The sequence below is a fragment of the Gekko japonicus genome, unplaced genomic scaffold (assembly GCF_001447785.1).
Source record: "Gekko japonicus isolate JY-2015 unplaced genomic scaffold, Gekko_japonicus_V1.1 scaffold921, whole genome shotgun sequence".
NCBI lineage: Eukaryota > Metazoa > Chordata > Lepidosauria > Squamata > Gekkonidae > Gekko > Gekko japonicus.
Genome location: NW_015168676.1, coordinates 493,055 through 513,380, shown reverse-complemented (window position 1 = coordinate 513,380; position 20,326 = coordinate 493,055). Strand labels below are relative to the sequence as shown.

At 49.5% G+C, this 20,326-nt stretch overlaps 1 protein-coding gene across 3 annotated transcripts in view; it reads right to left on the bottom strand.

Moving 5' to 3' along the window:
• JUP (junction plakoglobin) overlaps positions 1 to 20,326 on the bottom strand; it is a 94,883-nt gene that overhangs the window by 4,737 nt on the left and 69,820 nt on the right. For all 3 annotated transcript variants that reach the window (XM_015415373.1, XM_015415376.1, XM_015415375.1), the window contains exons 3-12: positions 19,509 to 19,762; positions 17,966 to 18,204; positions 13,520 to 13,721; positions 11,842 to 11,986; positions 9,207 to 9,310; positions 8,673 to 9,011; positions 5,525 to 5,680; positions 5,127 to 5,246; positions 3,974 to 4,124; positions 2,855 to 2,976 (exon numbers count right to left, since the gene is read on the bottom strand). In XM_015415373.1, the coding sequence (XP_015270859.1) occupies positions 2,855 to 2,976; positions 3,974 to 4,124; positions 5,127 to 5,246; positions 5,525 to 5,680; positions 8,673 to 9,011; positions 9,207 to 9,310; positions 11,842 to 11,986; positions 13,520 to 13,721; positions 17,966 to 18,204; positions 19,509 to 19,762 (1,832 nt within the window). The remainder of the gene's footprint in view (positions 1 to 2,854; positions 2,977 to 3,973; positions 4,125 to 5,126; positions 5,247 to 5,524; positions 5,681 to 8,672; positions 9,012 to 9,206; positions 9,311 to 11,841; positions 11,987 to 13,519; positions 13,722 to 17,965; positions 18,205 to 19,508; positions 19,763 to 20,326) is intronic.

Below are 20,326 nucleotides of genomic sequence, written 5' to 3'. Positions count from 1 at the left end.
TGGGCCAAATACATACATTTTGCAGGAAAGCAAAACATTACCCACCAGAAGAACAGCCACTCCCTGCATCAACCTATGTACCAACTGCATTCTCTGCAACAGACCGCCCTTTCGGTTATGGTCCCCAGGCCCCCTGTCAGGGTGGGGGATCCCCTGGTTTTCTAGGTTCTGCATGCTGCTGGACAGCAGGCTGGCAAGGGAAGCCCTGCCTCCAAACACAATTGTGTCACCAACACAATGATGTCACATGGAATGACATCATTGCGTCAGCGAGGTCACACAGTAACACTCTGCTTTTTGGGCAAAACTCTATGGTTTGAGCCCAATTTTAACCATAGAGTTTGCCCAAAAAGCAGAGCATCACCGACACAATGACACTACTTCTGCCTCACATCGTTGCACCGGGGATGTCACCGCCCACTCCCAGACTGCCCCCCAGACCCCCCCACCAGCATGATGATAGTGTCTGGCAACCCTACTTTCAGTCCACTCGCTCTGCTCATGTAGCAGGCTTTACCCTCGTCTGTTCCAGTTCTGTTTTGATTGCTAACCCCTTATTATGATGTTTACAATGGATGCTTGCCAGGCCTGCAAGACCAACTCTTCTTCAACAAGCTCTCTCTTGTTTGGCCACTATGCCCCAAGCTGGACGCAAACCAGCTTTCTGGTAGGCAACCGATACTCTGCTAAGGAGCACAGGATTCTATACTGTATGTTTTTAATTGTGTTGGTCATGTTTGCAAGCTTTTTAGGACTAAACATGAAAAGCAAGATACAAATACTGTGAAATAAATTAATCCCTCTAATGAAGCCCCCGCCCCGCAAGCCCAGGCCGTTGCTACTGGTTATCTTTACTCTCTTCAAATTCTGTTGGGAAAAAATGGCACTCTTAAGTGGGACATATCTTAGGTTCCCTAGGTTTCTGTCTGCGAGAAATAAGCACCTAAACCAAAATTATCTAGGTTCAAAGTAAAAAATCCAGGTTACAGACCATCTGACTTCAACCATGATAGGGCTGAGTCACGAAATCATTATGGAAGTCTTTTAATAGAGGATTTTTACAAAATATTTTGCTCAATTGCTTCATGGTCAGGTGCACATACTGTTAATGCAGGTGTCTAACCAGGCTTTGCCAACACTTTCAGCACTGCCCTACATCATGGCCCAAGAATGTGACTTCACTCCTCTGTGGCTGTGCACCTGAGGGGAGGGGTAGCACTGCCTGTCAAGTGGCGTTTTAGGAAAGCTTGTCTGTAGGGTTGCCAGATTCACCCACCCTGTGGAGGCAGGGGTTCCCCACGGCCAGGTCCTACCCCCAGCCGCTGATCAGCTGGCCTGCGGGGGGGACTTAACAGGAGAAGGCCTAGACCTCGTTGCTGGTGTTGCACAGGAAGTAATGTCATCACACCAGCAACTGTCCAGGCAACGCTCAACTCTATGGTAGAAGCTGGTTTTACCACAGAGTTTTGGCCCAAATACTAGAGCACTACCTGGACATTGCTGGTGTGATGACATCACTTCCTGAGTGACACCAGTGACGAGGCCTAAGTCTTTCTCTTTCTCCTCATAAGTCCCTCCCATCTCTCGCCAGTCGCCCAGATGGACCTGGCAACCCTGCTTGTCTGCCTGCTGTTTACTGATGTTGTGCCTCAACTCATGTCAAACCTTGTTTGAGCGCACTTCTTCACTGGCTTGCTTCCCTAGGCACCGCAGCGTGTACAGGAAATTCAGGGAAAGGGGTGGGGCAACGTTCACGTTTGTGCTGGGATTTTGCAGAAGACCCACGCAGTGCCTCGCAGCTGCTACCACCTTCTGCAAAACCCCAAGCAGGGAGGAAAGCCATACCTTCTTTCTTCTACCAAGTTCTCCAGGCAGGAAAAGAGAACATAAGAGAAGCAGGAAAAAAGAACATAAGGCCAAAGGCCCATCCACTCGGTGTCACACAGTGGAGAGATGGGTCCTCCCTCCTTCCCTTTCTACCCCCCCCCCCAGCATACATGGGGAAGAATGAGTCTCCCAAGTAAAACCAGAAGCAGAGCTTGGACTACAAAAGCAGAGATCTAAGTAGAGAGTTGGTAGAAGACTGAACCAGATGATTCACTGAGAGGCCAGTGTACGATTTATGCTGCAGTTCTGTTCTAACTACCAGAAGGAACAAGTTGTGTCCGGCCTCTTGCAGACCAGTCTAGAACTAAATTTTCAGGCAGAGGCACTGAGGCCACCCTCCCCACCCCCCCCAACCAATCCCTTTGGCTCTTGTGTGGCCAAAGCCTCCACCCTCTTCAATTTACATGAAGCACATTTTAAAAGCCCTTTGGAGCAGAAAAGGAGGTTGCTGTGCATCGTAAAGTTTGGCTCTTTCAAAAGTTGGCTCCTATGCTTGAACTTTAAAACGGTCCAAGCTTTGCTTTTGAAATTCAATGCTTCCAAAGGAGATAGAACAACAAAAAAAAAAGAATGCTGCTGGCCCCTTCTTCCAACTCCCACAGCATGAGCACATAATTTGGGGAAAGGGGGCATGTTTGCTATTGTGACTGGGTTTTTAGCATGCCTCACTGGTGAAGATTCAACAGTATCTATTCCTGATGATTCCGAGAAGTTGCTGTGGTCAGCTCACTAAATACAGTACTTCTCTATCTGTCAAGTACTGCTCATACGGCTATCACCTTAAGCAGAAGAAATAAGGTACGTTGCATTCCCATTTTGTAAAATCAGGAAGTGGTGGGTTATAAGAATATGGGTTTTTTTGCAAGTCAATTCAAAGTAAGGCAAAAATGTGCCTGGCAATCAATCTCTTCCCCTCCCCCACCTACTAACCCCTCCCTGCCCAGAGTTGGCACCAGAGAGAACTCACAGCTTCCCAAGCGGCGGGGTCATGCTTGAACAGTGAATTGGTCAGTTCCACCGAAACGCGTTTCCGATAATCTGGGTTTTTGTCTTCTGAGATGCGGAAGAGCACAGCTGCCGCATATGTGGCTGGAGAAAAAAAATACCAAGAGGCCCTTCAGCGTCTCCTTTGGTGTTATTCCCTGTGCATCTGCCACACTATCTTTATTGCTTTGGGTGAATTTCTACAACGCTGCCATCTCAGCCTCCCCGGGTTTTTTGTAAGCTTAATCTCTGACTTAAACCATGCTCTGCATTTCTGCCATTGTTTTGGGGTGTATGCAATCAACGGCAATTATATGGTAAACCTTTTCTTGGGCTGTATACTAGGGAGGCAAAAGACTGCATGTCTGAATCGCCCTCTCCCTTTCCAGCAGCACTGGGTTGGATCCAGCCAGCTTTCCTGAGAGTCAAAAAGGAACAGAGGTCCCCCCCTTTCAAGCACCCAAAAAAGGCAATTCTCGAGAATCACCAGTCCTGCACAGACAACACCATGTAGGATGGGGATGTCCAGTAAAGAGTCTAACTCGGTCTAATTAACGAGTCGACTGTATGTAGAAAAACTAGTCTACTTTTGGGAAGGAGTGGTCAGTCTAGCCTTCTTCCAGAGGGTCTAAAATAGAACCCAACCTTAAAAGAACCTCCACTAGACGCTTCTGTCCCACCTGAATATTTACCAAGCAAAACCCTTTGCCAGTTCCTTTCCCCAATGTTTTTCCCATTGTAAACAGTGTGATAGTGTAAGACGTGTGATAGTATAATGCTTTATTGGGGTGCAAATAAATAAACCAGATACACTGCATGTCCCTTTCCCCAAAAGCAAACGAAACAGTTCAAAGCTTTGCTTAACTTGACTTTGTCAAGTCCATCTTGCCTGGCACCGGTATTTGCTATACTCACACATCTTTTAATTATTCTCCCCGCGTTTGTCTCAGGAGCTTTCCCATATGAGATAATTAAACCAACAAGCCTGTTGATCGGAGAAAGGGGGGGAACGCGTGCCTGTGGGAATGTGCAATATCCACCTAACGGAACGCAGCCCAGCTTTCTGGAGAAGAGAGCAGGCAGGTGTGCACGCGTCTCTCACCTGTGCCTTCGTTCCGGGAGTGCAGCAGCTCCATGAGTGGGGCTGAGGCACCCTCTGCGTCGATGGCGTCAGCTGCCTCTTTGTCCTGGGCCAGTTCACACAGCACACCAGCTGCCACACGCTGAATGTTTTCTACCGGAGAATAGAGGAGCTGCGGTTCGGGAAGGGAAGAGAGAAATAAGGGAGCATGAGGAAGGGAAGACTTCATAAGAACATAAGAGAAGCCATGTTGGGTCAGGCCAATGGCCGATCCAGTCCATCACTCTGTGTCACACAGTGGCCAGCAGGGTCAGAAGTCCAGAAACCCTCCCACTGTTGCCCCCCCCAAGCACCAAGAACGCAGAGCATCACTGCCCCAGACAGAGTGTTCCATCTATACCTTGTGGCTCTTTCATGCTACACCACTTAGGGGCACCCATTCCCAGCATCACAGGATCACAGAATCATAGAGCTGGAAGGTACCTCCAGGGTCATCTAGTCCAATCCCTTGCACAATGCAGGAAATTCACAAATACCTCCCCCCCTTCACACTTGCACTGACCAATGTTCCCTCTAAGCTATGGAGTCTTGTGAGCAAAAATTCTACTTTGTGAGTTACTGGCATTAAAGTTGTGAGCAGGTGATTTGGCTACTGCATAAATTGGTTTGCTCTGGAGCCACCCTTCCTGGGCCAAGACAAAAATGTGTGAGCCAGAGGCTCAAAAACCGTGAGCTAGCTCACAGTAACTCAGCTTAGAGGGAACAGTGCTGACCACTGTTTCATGTCCAGAAGATGACCAAAAAACCCTCCAGGATCCCTGGCCAAACTGGCCGGGAGAAAAATTGCTTCCTGACCCCAAAGTGGCAATCAGCAGTTCCCTGGGCATGGGAAAGGGCCATGAGAACTAAGCACCGAGGCAGCCCTTCCTGCCCTCCCTCTCCTGATCTGCCTCAGTTCAGTTCACAGAATCCGCATTGCTGTCAGACGGCCGTCTAGCCTCTGTTTGAAAACCCCCAAAGAAGGAGAGCCCACCACCTCCCGAGGAAGCCTGTTCCACTGAGAACCACTCTGTCAGGAAGCTCTTCCTGATGTTTAGCTGAAAACTCTCCTGATTTAATTTCATCACCCACCCTGGCAGCATTTCCCCCCCCCTTCGAGCACCCCCCCACACACCTGCACGAAGAGCGGAATGGTGTTCAGACGGAAGATTTCCATGCGGTTCATCGGGTCGCGGGCCAAAATGTGCAGAGCGCCTGTGGAGCCTTCCACGATCTCCTCCATTTTCACTCCATCCTGAAAGATGAGATGGCTGTTTAAGAGACCCAGGATACATGAGGCAGAGTAGTTTGGCCCAAAGCCCGACCGACAGTTTGGCCCAAAGCCCAATCAACCCACACCAACTGGAGTTTGCCTTTGTTAAACTTACAGCCATGTGGCTTATTCCCCCACAGATCCCAAATAAATCTTTCAACACAACAATTTCAATAGGATGGGTGTGTGTGTTTTTTGTCTTCTAGGAAGCTCCCCCTGCCACGCCACGCCCGAGTCGATGCCCTCCGTGCCCCCCTCACCGTGTACGGCTGCTGTGTGCCAGCCGCTGCGTGGCGCTGGGCGTCCTGGTGAGCCTTCACCAACAGCTGGACCAGGCGTGGGATGACCGCCGCTTCCTGCAAGGGGGCGTGGTTGGCGGGACACAAGGCCAGGTTGCGGATGAGGCCGATGGTAGCCTGGGAGCGGAAGGGAGAAAAGAGACACACGTGTGCCTTGAGAACTCTGGCCGGGCAGCTTTTCCGTTTGCAGCAAGTGTTCCACCATCTGGCTATACAGCAGGGACACACAGCCAATCAACGCAAGACAACTAAAGCAAAGCCCCTCTCTTTTCCCCCCCACTTTGCTGTCAAGTCACAGCAGACCTATGGTGACCCAAGGTGGGTGTTTCAGGGCAGGAGACATTCGGAGGTGGGTTGCCATTGCCTGCCTCCCCATCACGACCACTGGTATTCCCTGGTGGTCCCCCATCCAAACACTAGCCAGGGCCGACCCCGCTTAGCTTCCGAGATCTGATGAGATCAGCCTAGCCGGGGCTGTCCAGGTCAGAGTGAAGCCCCTTTGTCTGGGATAGAAGGCAAAGATAACGCTGCCATTGGGACACGTCACTGTAGCTGGCGAATAAGAACTGCGCCAAGCAGTGGCCGTGTTAATCTGCCTTTGCAAAATAAAAGTCCAGAGGCACTTGGGAGACTGCCGTTTATTTCAATATGAGCTTTCATGAATCACTGTTCCCCTCTGCGGATGGGTCTTTAAGGTGCCTCTGGACTTCGGTCTTGTTTTAGTAAGAACTATCCTTTCATACCCCTTCAAACAGCAAAGAGACCTTTAATGCAGAGACACCTGACGCCCCCCAGTCACTGCTCTGATATTATCTCCTAGGACTCTTTATGATGTTTCTTCCCTGTTCAAGGATCCAAAGGCACTTGGTATATATCATTTCAGTAACCTTTATAACCCAAGAGGTCCTGGCACCATTAAGGGCCTTGCAGATGAAAGACCCACTAAGGTTCACGGCCAAACAGATGAAAAGGTTCGCGGCCAAGCTGAAATTTACGAGTGGTTTCCCCAGAAGCTACTGAATGGCAGCAGCTCTCTATAAAGGCCTCTGACATCTACACAGACTGCCTATGTTGTTTTTCAACACATAGTCAAAACCCTCCATCAGGAACATGCGCAGAAGCACACCAGCAGGAACGTGTGTGTGAAGTTTATTATTATTTATTAATCATTTATTAATGATTCGGAGTTGGGAGGAAGCAGTGAAGTGGCTAAATTTGCAGATGACACAAAGTTGTTCAGGGTGGTGAGAACCAGGGAGGATTCTGAGGCACTCCAAAGGGATCTGTCGAGGACGGGCGAGTGGGCGTCAACATGGCAAATGGGGTTCAATGTGGCCAAATGCAAACTGATGCACATTGGAGCCAGAAATCCTAACTATAAATACACGTTGATGGGGTCTGAACTGGCAGAGACGGACCAAGAGTGAGATCTTGGGGTCGTAGTAGATAACTCAACGAAAATGTCAAGACAGTGTGTGACTGCAATAAAAAAGGCCAATGCTATGATGGGGATTATTAGGAAGGGAATTGAAAACAAATCAGCCAGTATCATAATGCCCCTGTATAAATCAATGGTACATCCTCATTTGGAGTACTGTATACAGTTCTGGTCACCACACCTCAAAAAGGACATTGTAGCATTGGAAAAAGTGCAGAAAAGGGCAACTAGAATGATAAAAGGGTTGGAACACTTTCCCTATGAAGAAAGGTTAAAGCGCTTAGGGCTCTTTAGCTTGGAGAAACGATGGCTGAGGGGTGACATGATCAAGGTTTATAAGATTATGCATGGGATAGAGCAGGTCGAGAAAGAAGTCCTTTTCTCCCTTACTCACAATACAAGAACTCATGGCCACTCCATGAAATTGCTGAGCAGTCGGGTTAGAACAGATAAAATGAAGTCCTCCTTCACCCAAAGAGTGATTAACACATGGAATTCACTGCCACAGGAGGTGGTGGTGGCTACAAGCATGGACAGCTTCAAGAGGGAACTGGATAAACACATGGAGCAGAGGTCCATCAGTGGCTATTAGCCACTAAGTATAGATAGGAACTCTCGGTCTGCGGCAAAGGATGCTCTGTATTCTTGATGCTTTGGGGGGGGGGCAACAGTGGGAGGGCTTCTAGTGTCCTGGCCCCACTGATGGACCTGGTATTTTTGGCCACTGTGTGACAGTGTTGGACTAGATGGGCCATTGGCCTGATCCAACATTGGCTTCTCTTATGTTCTTAAGCACCATCAAGTTGCGACCAACTCATGACAACCCTGCAGGGGGTTTTCAAGGCAAGAGACATTTAGAGGTGGTTTGCCGTTGCCTGCCTCTGCATAGCAGCCCTGGACTTCCTTGGTGGTCCCTCATCCAAGGACTAGCCAGGGCCGACCCTGCTTAGCTTCCAAGACAAAGGTAACCTGGGCCACCCAGGGCAGGGCACATACAGCTTCAACATTCAAGTGGCCAAACTGCAATCGAACAGTCCCTCATATTAAACACACACACAGGTGTGCACACACAAGCACACCCTTCAAACATGCAAAGCAGCAACAAATGAGAAAGAAGGCTGGGCTTAAAGCAACCCCCCCTCCCACCACATGATGGCTTTCTATAGATGAAGTTCTTCTTGATGGAAGGAGCCAGCCACTTACGCTTCTCCCCCTGCAATGCAATATCGTGCAATCTCAAGGCAACTGTGCCACAATACTTTCCTGGCTATTTTGACCGGCCCAGAGTTTGCAGGGTCATCTCGGGCCAAGTCACACACACACACTCTGCCTAACCTACCTCACAAGGTTGTTGAGAAGATAAAAAGGAACAGGGGGAAATCACAGAATCAGAGTTGGAAGGCACCTCCAGGGTCATCTAGTCCAGCCCCCCTGCACGATACAGGAAATTCACAAATATCCCCCCCACACACACACACACACCCAGTGAGCCCTGCTCCATGACCAGAAGATAGCTGCTTTGCACGGGGGAGAAAGGCAGGGCGTACAAAGTAAACATATATCTATCCAGGCACTGCTTCTGAGAAAGACCCAGATTCCTGCAGCAACTAAGGAGTCCTAAGAACCAGGCAGACGTAAATGCCCAGTTGCTATACCTCCCTAGCACCGCACCTTAATCAGTGGCCACTGGTTGGGTTGGTTGAGCAGCTTCACGATGGCGGGGATGCCATAGTTGAGCCGCACAGAATTCTGGGCCATCTCGGCCTCCGGATGCCGGCTGGTGAGGTGCCTCAGGGCGCAGACGGCAGGCTCGGTGATGTCCTCTTTGTCTCCCGCCCGGAGGATGGTGTGTATCAGGGCCTCCACCCCGTTGGACTGAGTCACCAGGGTCTTGTTCTTGCTGTTGTTGCAGGTCAGGTTGGAGAGGGTGCCGGTGGCACAGGTCAGCACGTTGATGTCATCGGAGCTCAGCTGGTTGACCAGGATCTTCAGGACACCGTCGAGGCCCTCCTGCAGAAGGAGACCATGGAGGGAAGGGGAGCGGGAGAGAAAAAGCCCACCAGCGTGTTACAATCTAAGCCCAGGGACTGATCAGGAGCCCACCTCAGTTCTACAAGAGGAGACTGGGAGGGGTTTACGAATGCGTCCAAGGATCTTGGGAAGTATCAATTTGGAGCCCAAGCACCCCGGGTCAGCTCTGCTCACCTGTTTGGTGGCCACGTCTGAGAGGTTCCTCAGAGTCCACAGACAATTCTGCACCAGTCTTGGGCTGGAACTGGTCAGGTGCTTCCCCAGGGCCTGCATGCCACCTGTTGTTGGAGGGGGGGAAAGTGTCAGGATCCACAGCAAAACAATGAAGTGCACGCTTCCAGGAAGGTTTTACTTTCATTGAAAAGTCATAGATGCAATAACACGAACACTGTTAGGAATGGTGGGCTACCTATGCACATAATAGTTATAGGGCATTCGTATGCCCCCCCCCAGCAATACCCAATTAGATGGGCTCCCACGCATGGGATACGGGAATAGTCTCTAGCGGTAGCAAAGCTGGGAACCAGAACGATCCCACGAAAGGTAGACAACACACTCCTCCAGTACCTCTTTACAGATAAGCGTTGCAGCTTTGAAGCAATTAAGCGCATGGGAAGGAATGCATAACAATTAGACCGTCTCTCCCTACTCATGGCAGCTTAGCTGACAAAAAGAGATAAAACCTAGTTATACGCTTCCCAGTGCCTTGCCTCAGTATCCTAAACAGGGTGGTCCACAAGGTCTCAGGATATCTTCAAGCAGAGCTAAACCTCTACACTGCAGGCTTTGAACCTCTCAACTTCACACTCCCTCCTTTCTTCCAGGAGAAAGCCAAAGGCCTCTAAAAGCACTAAAACAGAGTGTTATCCTGCAAGACAAACTGTTTTTAAGGTATTTATAAAACCTGCATCTTCCTCAAATATTGGGGCCTACTAGGCTGGAAAAAAATTAAGAGTCTACTGCATGTTGATACGAGACACTTCACTCCTCATTTTATAATTATTTTTAACCAGAACAAAGTAGTGACTTGATTGCACAGATAAGTAAACATTTCAGAACGATCCCTGTAACACGAGTTACTATTTTTTTGGTTTTCCGGTGGGTAGCTGTGCTGGGCTGTGAGAGAAACAGCACCATCCGAATCCAGTGGCACCTCAAAGGCCAACTAGGTTTCCAAAGTATAAGCTTTCAAGAGTCAGACGAAGGCAGCTTTGACTCTCAAAACCTTATGCCCTGAAAGCCTGGTTGATCCTTAAGGTGCTACGGGACTTCTTGCTATTTTTGGTTATATAAATGAGAGAAGCGAGGCAAACAATGCAAAATGCTTCACTGTTAATAAAATGCTTTCAATAACTAAGCACCAAATGCAAAAGCTAAAGATGGATTCCTGCTCAGAAGATTATGCTCAAGGGGTTGGATCCAACCAGCTTTGCCAGTAGTGGAAATGAGAGGAGAAGGGTACCCGCTGACCACTAAAAAAAAGGCTACTTTGAGGGTCGAGGACAGAAGCTGTGTGAGATGAGGGTCTGTAGCAAGGAGGGGCTCTGGGTCAGGTTTAGCAAGCAAGCTGGCTGGATTCAACCCTTGGGAGAGCGTCGGCTATCGTGAGTCCCTGGCAAAGATGGACTTGAACCCAGAACCAAAATCCAGCCCTCCATCCAGGCTGGACTATGATTGTTGCTTGCAGAAAGGAAAAGAGCTATACACAAGACTTGCAAATAGGCTTTTCCATAAGTGGTACGATCTAGAGGACCAGTGATTGGTCAGGGAGCATCAGATGTTGTAGCAACAGCCAAAAGGTGAGAACGAAGAAAAACAAAGTACAATATAACTATGCCGATATTACAAATACACAGAACATCAGTAGTGCTAATATACAATTTAAAACCAACAATCTGGTGGTTCAGCATATAAAAACCCTAATCCCAAACATTCATTTGCAAAAATACAGGTTTAAAAGTACACATTGTCTCCATATGCAAGAACCAACATAAAACTCGTTTCGGCATCCGGCCTTCCTCGGTGGTATAAGTCAAACTGAGCACTCCCATTAATTTAACAGTAACGTACAGAAAACCGACCATAAGCAGAATGGACCTTCCTCACACTAAAATGTTCACCTGTGGAGTGGTATCAAATTTTATTTTATTTTTGAGACTTCTATCCCGCCCTACCCTGCAAGCAGGTTCAGGGTGGCTTTTCCTGTGATATAACACAGGCAACTCATCAAGTTGTACCTGAGCACTCCATGGGCGCTTTGACCATTTCTGATTGGACCTAAGAAGATCCAGGGGCCTTTTTTCAGACCTTTCTTGCACAGGGTTGTGTTTTTCTCCCCTTTTCCCGGTTGTACTCATAGGAACAGCCAAGCCAAGGTAGGTAGAAGCCAAAATGAGAGATCACGGGAAGAGATAGAACTCCAAAAACAACATCTGTTATTTTAATGAAGAGTCAATAAAGGTAAGTTGCAAAAACATTTACTTCTCTTGGCTTACCACCACAAACTGAAATCAGGGCCTTTAGTTACCTTGAGAACTAAGCACTCCTCTTTTTAGAAAAATAAACACCACAGGCAGTTTACTTGCTTTGCACCCTCTTATGTATAGATTTAGGGATTAGTCAACATGTAAACAAAGAAAGCCAATCACCGGAGCACCCGGCTCTTTTCAGACCCTGCTGCTAGTTGACACTTTGATGTTAAGACAAAAGAGAGGGTGTGACTGACGGCTGCTGATGACTGATGTGGGTGCTTGGGAAGCACCTTCCCCGGACTCCAGGCAAGCGTTCAGTCGCTTCTGAGGTTACTCACCGGCTTCCACGATGGCCGGCTTGTTGCTTGGGCAGACAGACAAAACCTTGAGGACGCGGCTCGTAGTCCACAGCAGCTTCTCGTAAGTGTAGCTGCGCATGATCTGGACGAGGGCTTGGGGGCCGCCGTTGGCCAGAATGATGAGCTGTGAAGACGAGGGGGAAGGAAAGAGCCACGTTGACCTTCTCTTCAGGAATAAGGACATGGCGGAACCAGTTCTGTCCCCGGCCCCTTTCAGACGTTACAGACACGTTTAGTGTGTGCAATGCAGCATGTTACCCATGATGCTCCCTAAATACATGGCTGCTGTATTGTTTGAACAGGGCTGATGTGTTAATCCAGAACTTTTTTGGCCCTGGACTGGTCCACTTACAAAGGCCTCCTTGCTTAAGAGCACTTAAGAGCCAGTTTGGTGTAGTGGTTGAGTGCGCGGACTCTAATCAGGGAGAACTGGGTTTGATTCCCCACTCCTCCACTTGCACCTGGCTGGATGACCTTGGGCAAGCCATAGTTCTGTCACAGCTGTTCTTGAAAAAGAGCAGTTTCTGTCAGAGCTCTCTCAGCCCCACCTCCCTCACAGGGTGTCTGTTGTGGGGAGGGAAAGGGAAAGGAGTTCGTAAGCCGCTCTGAGACACCTTCGGATAGTGAAGGGCGGGGCATGAATCCAATCTCTTCTCTTTTTCTTCACTGTATTAACATGATGTTAATTTCTGTGTGTGGGTGCAGTATTGGAACGTGCTAACCCATGGTCACCTTCCACACACAAAACCTGCACGTTGCATCTGTTCGGATAGCACAGCAACCACGTACATTGGGAAGGTCTACATGCTGTTGCTGGGCTCCTAGTGCGCATGAGCGTAACGTCTGAGCACAGCTCATTTGGATAGCTTCTACAGAGCTCGGCACATACTTTGGCATGCAACCCATCTCCCTGTCAGGTAGCCCTGTCATGGTGTTGGAATGTGAGAGGGGATTTTATTTCCCTCCCGTTCTCAGCACTTCTCTGCCTAGCGCTCCCGCTATCTGCAATTGGCCTTGAAGATGCTTTGCTTTGCTGCAATTCCCCAGGCCTGGGAACTGTAACTGCTTTAGGTGCAAAATAGCTTGCTTACTGGCAGGGCCTGCGCGCTTGAGAAAACTTCATTGGCTTTGCAGGTGGGGGGCTGTTTGAATATTCTATAAGTTAGTAGCCATCTTATTACAAGGCATTCTTAACACAGTCTGTATATATGTACTTTAGTTCTGCGTTACCATAATAAACACTTATCTTCTGAAGAAGCCTGGGTGTGTGGATTACCTGCCTAAAGTTCCTGACACTCCCTCTCCAACCTCTCACCACGGCCCTAATAATGCGGTCTTTTGCGGGGCTAAAGTCAATAGGGGGAGCCCTTGCAGACCATTTCTGGACTCTCCCCTCAGCCCCATCTTCGAAATGCAATAAACCCACACCTCAGAGGCTTGTAAAAATCAAGCATGAAAATATGAGAGGGAGCAGATGGAGGAAGACTATGCACCTCACCTACAGCAGCTTCCACAGTATGTGTGGCGGGGGGGAGCTTGCATGTTATTCCAGAATGCGTGCTGGCGCAAAGCGCTCCAGACAAAAGAACACCCCTCTCCCATGCATGCAAAGGAAGTATTCCAGTTGAGCGGCCCACCTCCCCCTTTCCCCCCTGACCTTGCTTTCCTGATTCCCGTAGGCGAGTAGCTGCAGGCAGTCTGTGGTGATGGCCAGGAACTTGGGGTTGTTCTTGGTCAGCAGGGGGACCATCTTCTGGAGCCCGTCGGCCAGGCGCACGGCCATCTTGGCCCCCTCCTGGTACAGCAGCAGGTTGTGAAGGGTGGTGATGGCATAGAACAAGACAGACTCCACGGGAGAGCTGCAGGCCGAGGAAGGGAGATTCTTTTAGTCATACTGCCAGCACAATCCCCGAGAAAGATGGGACAGATCACAAGGATGGTTTTAAAAGGGGGGGGGGCTCAACTAACAACCAACCAACACAGAACCTTGTCTTGAAATGAGGCCTCAACCAGCTTAAGCCTGTTCCCCCGCCAGCCTCAAGTAAGGATACCAAACCTATCTAATACTTTATTAGGATATATCCAATGATATATGATGCTTGGAGTGGTTAGCGGCAAAAGGAAAAATGGCCGCCAAAGAACACGGTGGCTAGACACCATAAAAGTCAACACCAGCCTGAACGCGGAACAACTCAAAAAAATAGTACAAGATCAGGAAACATGGAGAGAGCTGGCCCATAGAATTGCCAAGAGCTGAACACGACTGAATGGCTTCCAACAACATCCAATGATAAGCCTTGCACCAAATCAAACCAACAGTTCGACTAGTCTGAATCTGGCTGATAGCAGCTCTCCAGCTCTGGCCTGGATGACCCGGCTAGTTGGATCGTGTCAGATGTTGGCAGCTACACAGGGTCAAAACCCAGTTAGTATTTGGATGGGAGACCACCAAGGAAGTCCAGGGTTGCTACACAGAGGCAGGCAATGGCCATGAACCTCTGTTTGTCTCCTACTTTGAAAACCCCACGGGGTCACAAGTCAGCTGCAACTTGACGGCACTTTCCCCCAGCTGTTCTTCCAGGCAAAGGACCAGAGATAACTTTTGCTGAGCCAAGAACTGAACCTGGGGATCTGCACGTGCAAAACGCAACCCTGTGGCCACTAAACTCCAATTATGAGTGTTCTTAAGCCAAGGAGCCCTACAACTTGCCTCCACTGACTGAAAGCAGCTTTCTGACGTTTCAAGATGAGATCTTTCCTAGCCCTGCGGCCAACGATTCATTCCCTAGTGATGCCACCATGTGCCAAAGCAAGGGCTTCCTACGCTCACAGCATTTGCACTCGCAACTGAGGGCTGAATCCTTCCCGCTTACTTTCTGCCATTTCTCTCTCCAAGGGCACTCGACCTAGAGCATCAGGGAAACACTTAAGGGTTTGGAAAAGGTGGCATTTCTCCTTGCAGGAGGTGGCGAAATCAATTGTGTGTGTGTGTGTGCCTTTGCGTCTTGGCAGTCCTGACCAGGCCCACAAGAGGGAGTGTTAAGAAGGCAACAGTGGGGCACAGGAGAGGAGGGCAGTCATTCTGAGTCTTTCCAAGGAAGAAAGACATGGTCGTGGCATGCCAAAACTGCCATAAAACTGCCAGCACCTCCACATTGGCAGAGGTAAGGCTTATCGGCTCCATTATGTGCCAGCCAAGTGTCAACTTGCAGCTGCCAAAATGCCACTGCATCAGTTCCCTCTTCCCCCAAGGTGTATTTCTGCTAGAGAGTCTGGGTTCCTGAGCATCCTGGGCTTTGGTTTTATAAAAAGTTTCTAGCCACCAAGCACCAGCCAGCTGCTTTAGGACACAAGCCCCATGGGCTTCCCAAATGCTTGTATCAGACCCTGCCTGGAGAGCCAGTTTGGTGTCGTGGTTAAGAGTGGTGGACTCTAATCTGGAGAACTGGGTTTGATTCCCCACTCCTGGAGAGGAGACGACTGAGAGGTTATAGGATAAGATACTCTTAGGATGCATTAACAGAAGCATTGTGTCCAGATCACGGGAGTTCTGCTCTATTCTGCTATGGGTCAGGCTTCACCTGGAGTCCTGTGTCGTTTTGGGCACCACATCTTAGGAAGGATGTTGACAAGCTCGAGCCTGCACAGAAGAGGGCAAGCAGGATGGTGAGAGGGTTGGAATCCAAATCTTATGAGGAAAGGCTGAAAGAGTTGGGTATGTTTAGCCTGGGAAAGAGAAGGCTTAGAGGGGACATGATTGCAGTCTTCAAGTATCTGAAGGGCTGTCATGTAGAAGATGGAGCAGATCTATTCTCTCTTGCTTTGGACTGCAAGACTAGATCTAATGGGTGGAAATTACAGGAAGAAAAGGAGATTGGATTTATACCTCGCCCTTCACTACCCAAAGGTGTCTCAAAGCGGCTTACAAACTCCTTTCCCTTCCCCTCCCCGGTTCTCCCAGATTAGAGTCCGTGCACTTAACCACTACACCAAACTGGAGTCGATACCGCCTAAGTATCAGGAGAAACTTCCTAACTGTAAGAGTGGTTGAGCAGTGGAACAGACTGCCTCAGGAGGTGGTGGATGCTCCTTTGCTGGATGTTTTCAAGCAGAGGCTGGACGACCATCTTTCAGGTATGTTGTAGGGCTATCTTTCGGCTTTGCTCCTGCAGAGTGCAGGGGGTTGGACTAGATGACCTGCAAGGTCCCTTCCAACTCTAACATTCTGTGATTCTACGGTTCTATGATAACCATCTTCAAGGATGGTGCGGAGCTGTTTTCTGTTGCCCCAGAACAACCGATCAGAACCCAACGGGTTGAAATCCAATCTCTTCTTCTCCTCCTCTCCGAGGAGTTGGGGGATACTCTGGCTGCTGCTCCCTCACCACCAAAGTGCCTGAAAATCTGGGATAGCTGAATCTCCAGACTGCAAGCAACAGGCTTACTGTGTACCTTCCTAAGCCCAGAAGTGCTGAGGGGCCAAACCCACTTAGTCAATACCCCCCACACCAGCACTGTGAAAGCCCATGCTAGTATTCCTGGGTGTGTGGGGATTGGCAGGAGAAAATTATGCAACCCTTATGCACAGATTTCTTGAACACAGGAGTGCGAAGTCTGGCACAAATTAAGCTGGGACAATTACAACCCATGTGAACTGGAGCTACATGGCTTGGCGCGAGCTTGCCTACAGAGCTTGCCCTTGTGAAGCATTCTTGGAGCAAGCCCTCCCATAGCTAGAGACAGTGGCAGTCTGTGCACGAACGGAAGATGCTACCAGTACCTCCACATTTCTTCTTGCCAAGGCTGAAAGGCTCTGAGAAACTCTACCACATCAACTCAAGTAATGCTCCAGAGTGATGATCCCCAACGTTGCATTCACAAATATATTTCCTGGAACCCATTTGGTTCCTGAGGATAAAATCCAAAGGGTACATAAGAACATAAGAGAAGCCATGTTGGATCAGGCCAGTGGCCCATCCAGTCCAACACTCTGTGTCACACAGTGGCCAAAACCCAGGCGCCATCAGGAGGTCCAACAACAGGGACAGAACTCCAGAAGCCCTCCCACTGTTGCTCCCCAAGCACCAAGAACACAGAGCATCACTGCCCCAGACAGAGTGTTCCATCTATACACTGTGGCTAATAGACACTGATGGACATCTGCTCCATGTTTATCCAGTCCCCTCTTGAAGCTGTACTGAATAGAATTCATGGCTCAGTGGCAGAGCATCTGCTTTGCATGCAGGTCTCAGGTTCTACCCCTGACACCTCCAGTTAAAAGGATCAGGCAGTTTTCTAAATGCATTGGCATCACAATACTTTCAAGAAGATGACATCTCTGGGTAGACAGAGAGAGCATAATGCACTTGGAACCACTTTAAGTGCCAGGACATGGTCCTTCGCCTACTCTGTTACTTCTTCACAAGCTCTAGGGCATACGAAAGTGCCTTTGGGGGGAGAATTTCTTCAAAAAGGCAGAGATACACAACTTCCAGGAAAGCCTGATACCTTTTCATTATTATATAAATAACATGAAGCCTCAAAAGGCAAGGGAAAGCACTGCTAGCTGGTCTGGAGAAATCAAAGGGAAAGAAAGGAAATGGTACACACCGACTGCCACTTATGCACTTCTAATGACAAGGTGGACTTATTCTACAAGGCACTCTCTGTTTAAGGACATATGAAGAGCCCTGCTGGATCAGACCAATAGTCTGTCTACTCCAGCATCCTGTCTCACACAGTGGCCAACCAGTTCCTCTGGACAGCCGACAACAGGGCATAGAGGCCGAGGGCCATTGTAAGAACATAAGAAGAGCCCTGCTGGATCAGACCAGTGGTCCATCCAGTCCAGCATCTTGTCTCACACAGTGGCTAACCAGCTCCTCTGCAGGAGGAGGCTCTGCAGGGCATAGAGACTGAGGCCTTTCCTTGACAAGAACGTAGGAAGAGCCCTGATGGATCAGACCAATAGTCCATCTAGTCTGGCATCCTGTTTCACATAGTGGCCAGCCAGTTCCTCTGCAGGGCTAACAACAGGGCCTTCCCCTGATGTTCCCTCCTGGCTCTGGGATTCCCCCGAGATATGGCAAGGGCTGCAGATTACCTGAGCATGCGCACCAGAGCTGGGATGCCCCCAGACTTGAAGATGGACAGCAGTCCCTCACGGTGGTGGGACAGGTTGTGGAGGATGCTGGTGGTACAGCGGGCCGTATCCAGGTCGCTGGTGTTCTGCATGGTGCGCACAACTGCAGCCACAATCTGAGGCGACTGCATCAAAGCGCGGCGTGATGCCTCCTTCTTAGAAAGCTGGTTCACAATCATGGCGGCTTTGCTGACGACCACCTGGAAGGGGAAACAGTGAGATGGCCACTTCATGGGATGGCTAAACGGCCTAGCTCTAGTCACATCCCAATGACGCTTGCCTCTGACTACCAGCGCTCGTGCCACATGAAGCCAGTTTTGCCCCTGCGGTTATTCTGTGTAGCGCACCTCTAAATTCTGTGTCCTGTGTAAGTCACACACACAATGAAGTTAGCCTGGTTTCTTATTTTGTGTTACTGAGTTTGCTTTTGCAAATTACAGGAAGGTCAAGGGCCAACGGGGAGAAAAATGAAGCCCTATGCTGAAGTGTGCTCTGCAACGGGAGCCCCCAGCCCTTTTGAGCTTGCGGGTAACTTCTGGAGCTCTGACGCAGTGTGATGGGCGCAGACACAAAACGGCTGCCACAGTAACAGCTGCTGCAAGAGGCAGAACTAGCCACAAAATGGCTGCCATGGCTTACTTTCAGTCACCCAGTAAAGAGCCTTATGCTGCAGTAGAAGCTGGTGTCAGAGCAACATTTAAAAAAATCTGCACAGCCAATCAAATCTCCAATGGCCAATAGAAGAAGAAGATGAGGAGACTGGATTTATACCCCGCCCTTCACTACCCAAAGGAGTCGTAAAGTGGCTTACAATCTCCTTTCCCTTCCCTTCCCCACAACAGACACCCTGTGAGGTAGGTGCGGCTGAGAGAGCTCTTTCAAGGACTGTTTATGAGAGAACAGCTCTGAGAGAACTTGTGAGTGACCCAAGGTCACACCAGCAGCTGCATGTGAAGGAGTGGGGAATCAAACCCGGTTCTCCCAGATTAGAGTCCGCGTTCCTACCCACTACACCAAACTGGCTTTGCTGGGCAAAGGATCCCTGCCCTCCCCTTTCTAAAAATACTTGGTGGGCACCAGGAAAGGTACCACGATGCCCACAGCTGTTGCCATGATGCCCACAGCATCCTGTTGGAGACTGCTGCTCTACAAGCACCAGAAATCTTATTCAGCAATTCCTCCAATTTCTGCAATTCAATCAGATATTATCCATATACATACAGGTGCGTCTTCTTTAACAACATGGGCTAGGAACAATCCTCCCCAACATGAACTACCTGTGACCAGAACCACAGTCTCCAGCTTCTCTGTGCTTCCAGAGAATTCTGCCATACCCACACAGACCTTTCTGTTTCAGTATTTGCATGGAAGTTGGCCACAACTGCACCCATTCGACATACAAGATTACAGAATGGCCAACTGTGTTCCTGGATGCGCTGTGCTAAGGTAACCTGCTTTACCCCATTCCCCCATTCCTTCCCAAAGCCTCCATGTCCTGCATTACCGGATCCTCGTCATTCAAGAGCTTGGTGAGCTCCGGAATGGCCCGGGTGGCCAGTTCGGCGTCGTCCTGGTAGTTTATGAGATGTACAATGGCCGACTTGAGCATCTGCGAGGGCTCAGCCAGCCGCTGCACGTTTGTCTGCTGCCCTTCGACTTGGGTGTTGATGAGAAGAGAGCGGTCCTCCACGGTTTCTGGGTACATGGCGGCCCGAATGCGCTGGGCGCGAGTCATGGCAAGCTGGGACTCCAAATCGGCTGCAAAAGAGGACAGGCAGGACACGATCAGCACAGAACACCGAGGGCGGGAGGGCAGCCATGTTATCTCCCAGCCCAGGATTTCTATCTGCTGCAGAGAGAGATATTCATGGAACAGCTTTGCCTCTAACAAGGAGGGGAACACTTAACATATGAGTGAAGAGATAAGGCAGGAGTTAACTAGCCAGCGCGATTCGGCTGCCGTTAACACAAAGCTGCTTAATTAAAAAAATGAAAGGAAAGAGGGAAAGCGGGGGCTGGATTGCACAAGAGCTTCTTTTCTTAAAAAAAAGAACGGGGGGGTGGATCTGGGAATTACTGCAGCACAAGTGGCCTGGTGGGCTGTTAGGACTAGCATGGGGAAGAGAGAGCGGGCCGCTTTGGGGGCATCCCACAATCTCAGAATCTTATCTTCGCTTTGTATTTATGTCACCGCAATACAGGGGAGAAGCCAAAAGCTGCCTTCCTTTCCCAAGAGAGTCGGTGTGATGTAGTGTTTTCGCAGCGCACCTGTTCTGTGAAACTCCCTGGGAGTCCGATTTTGCCAGATTGCTGGTTGGTGTA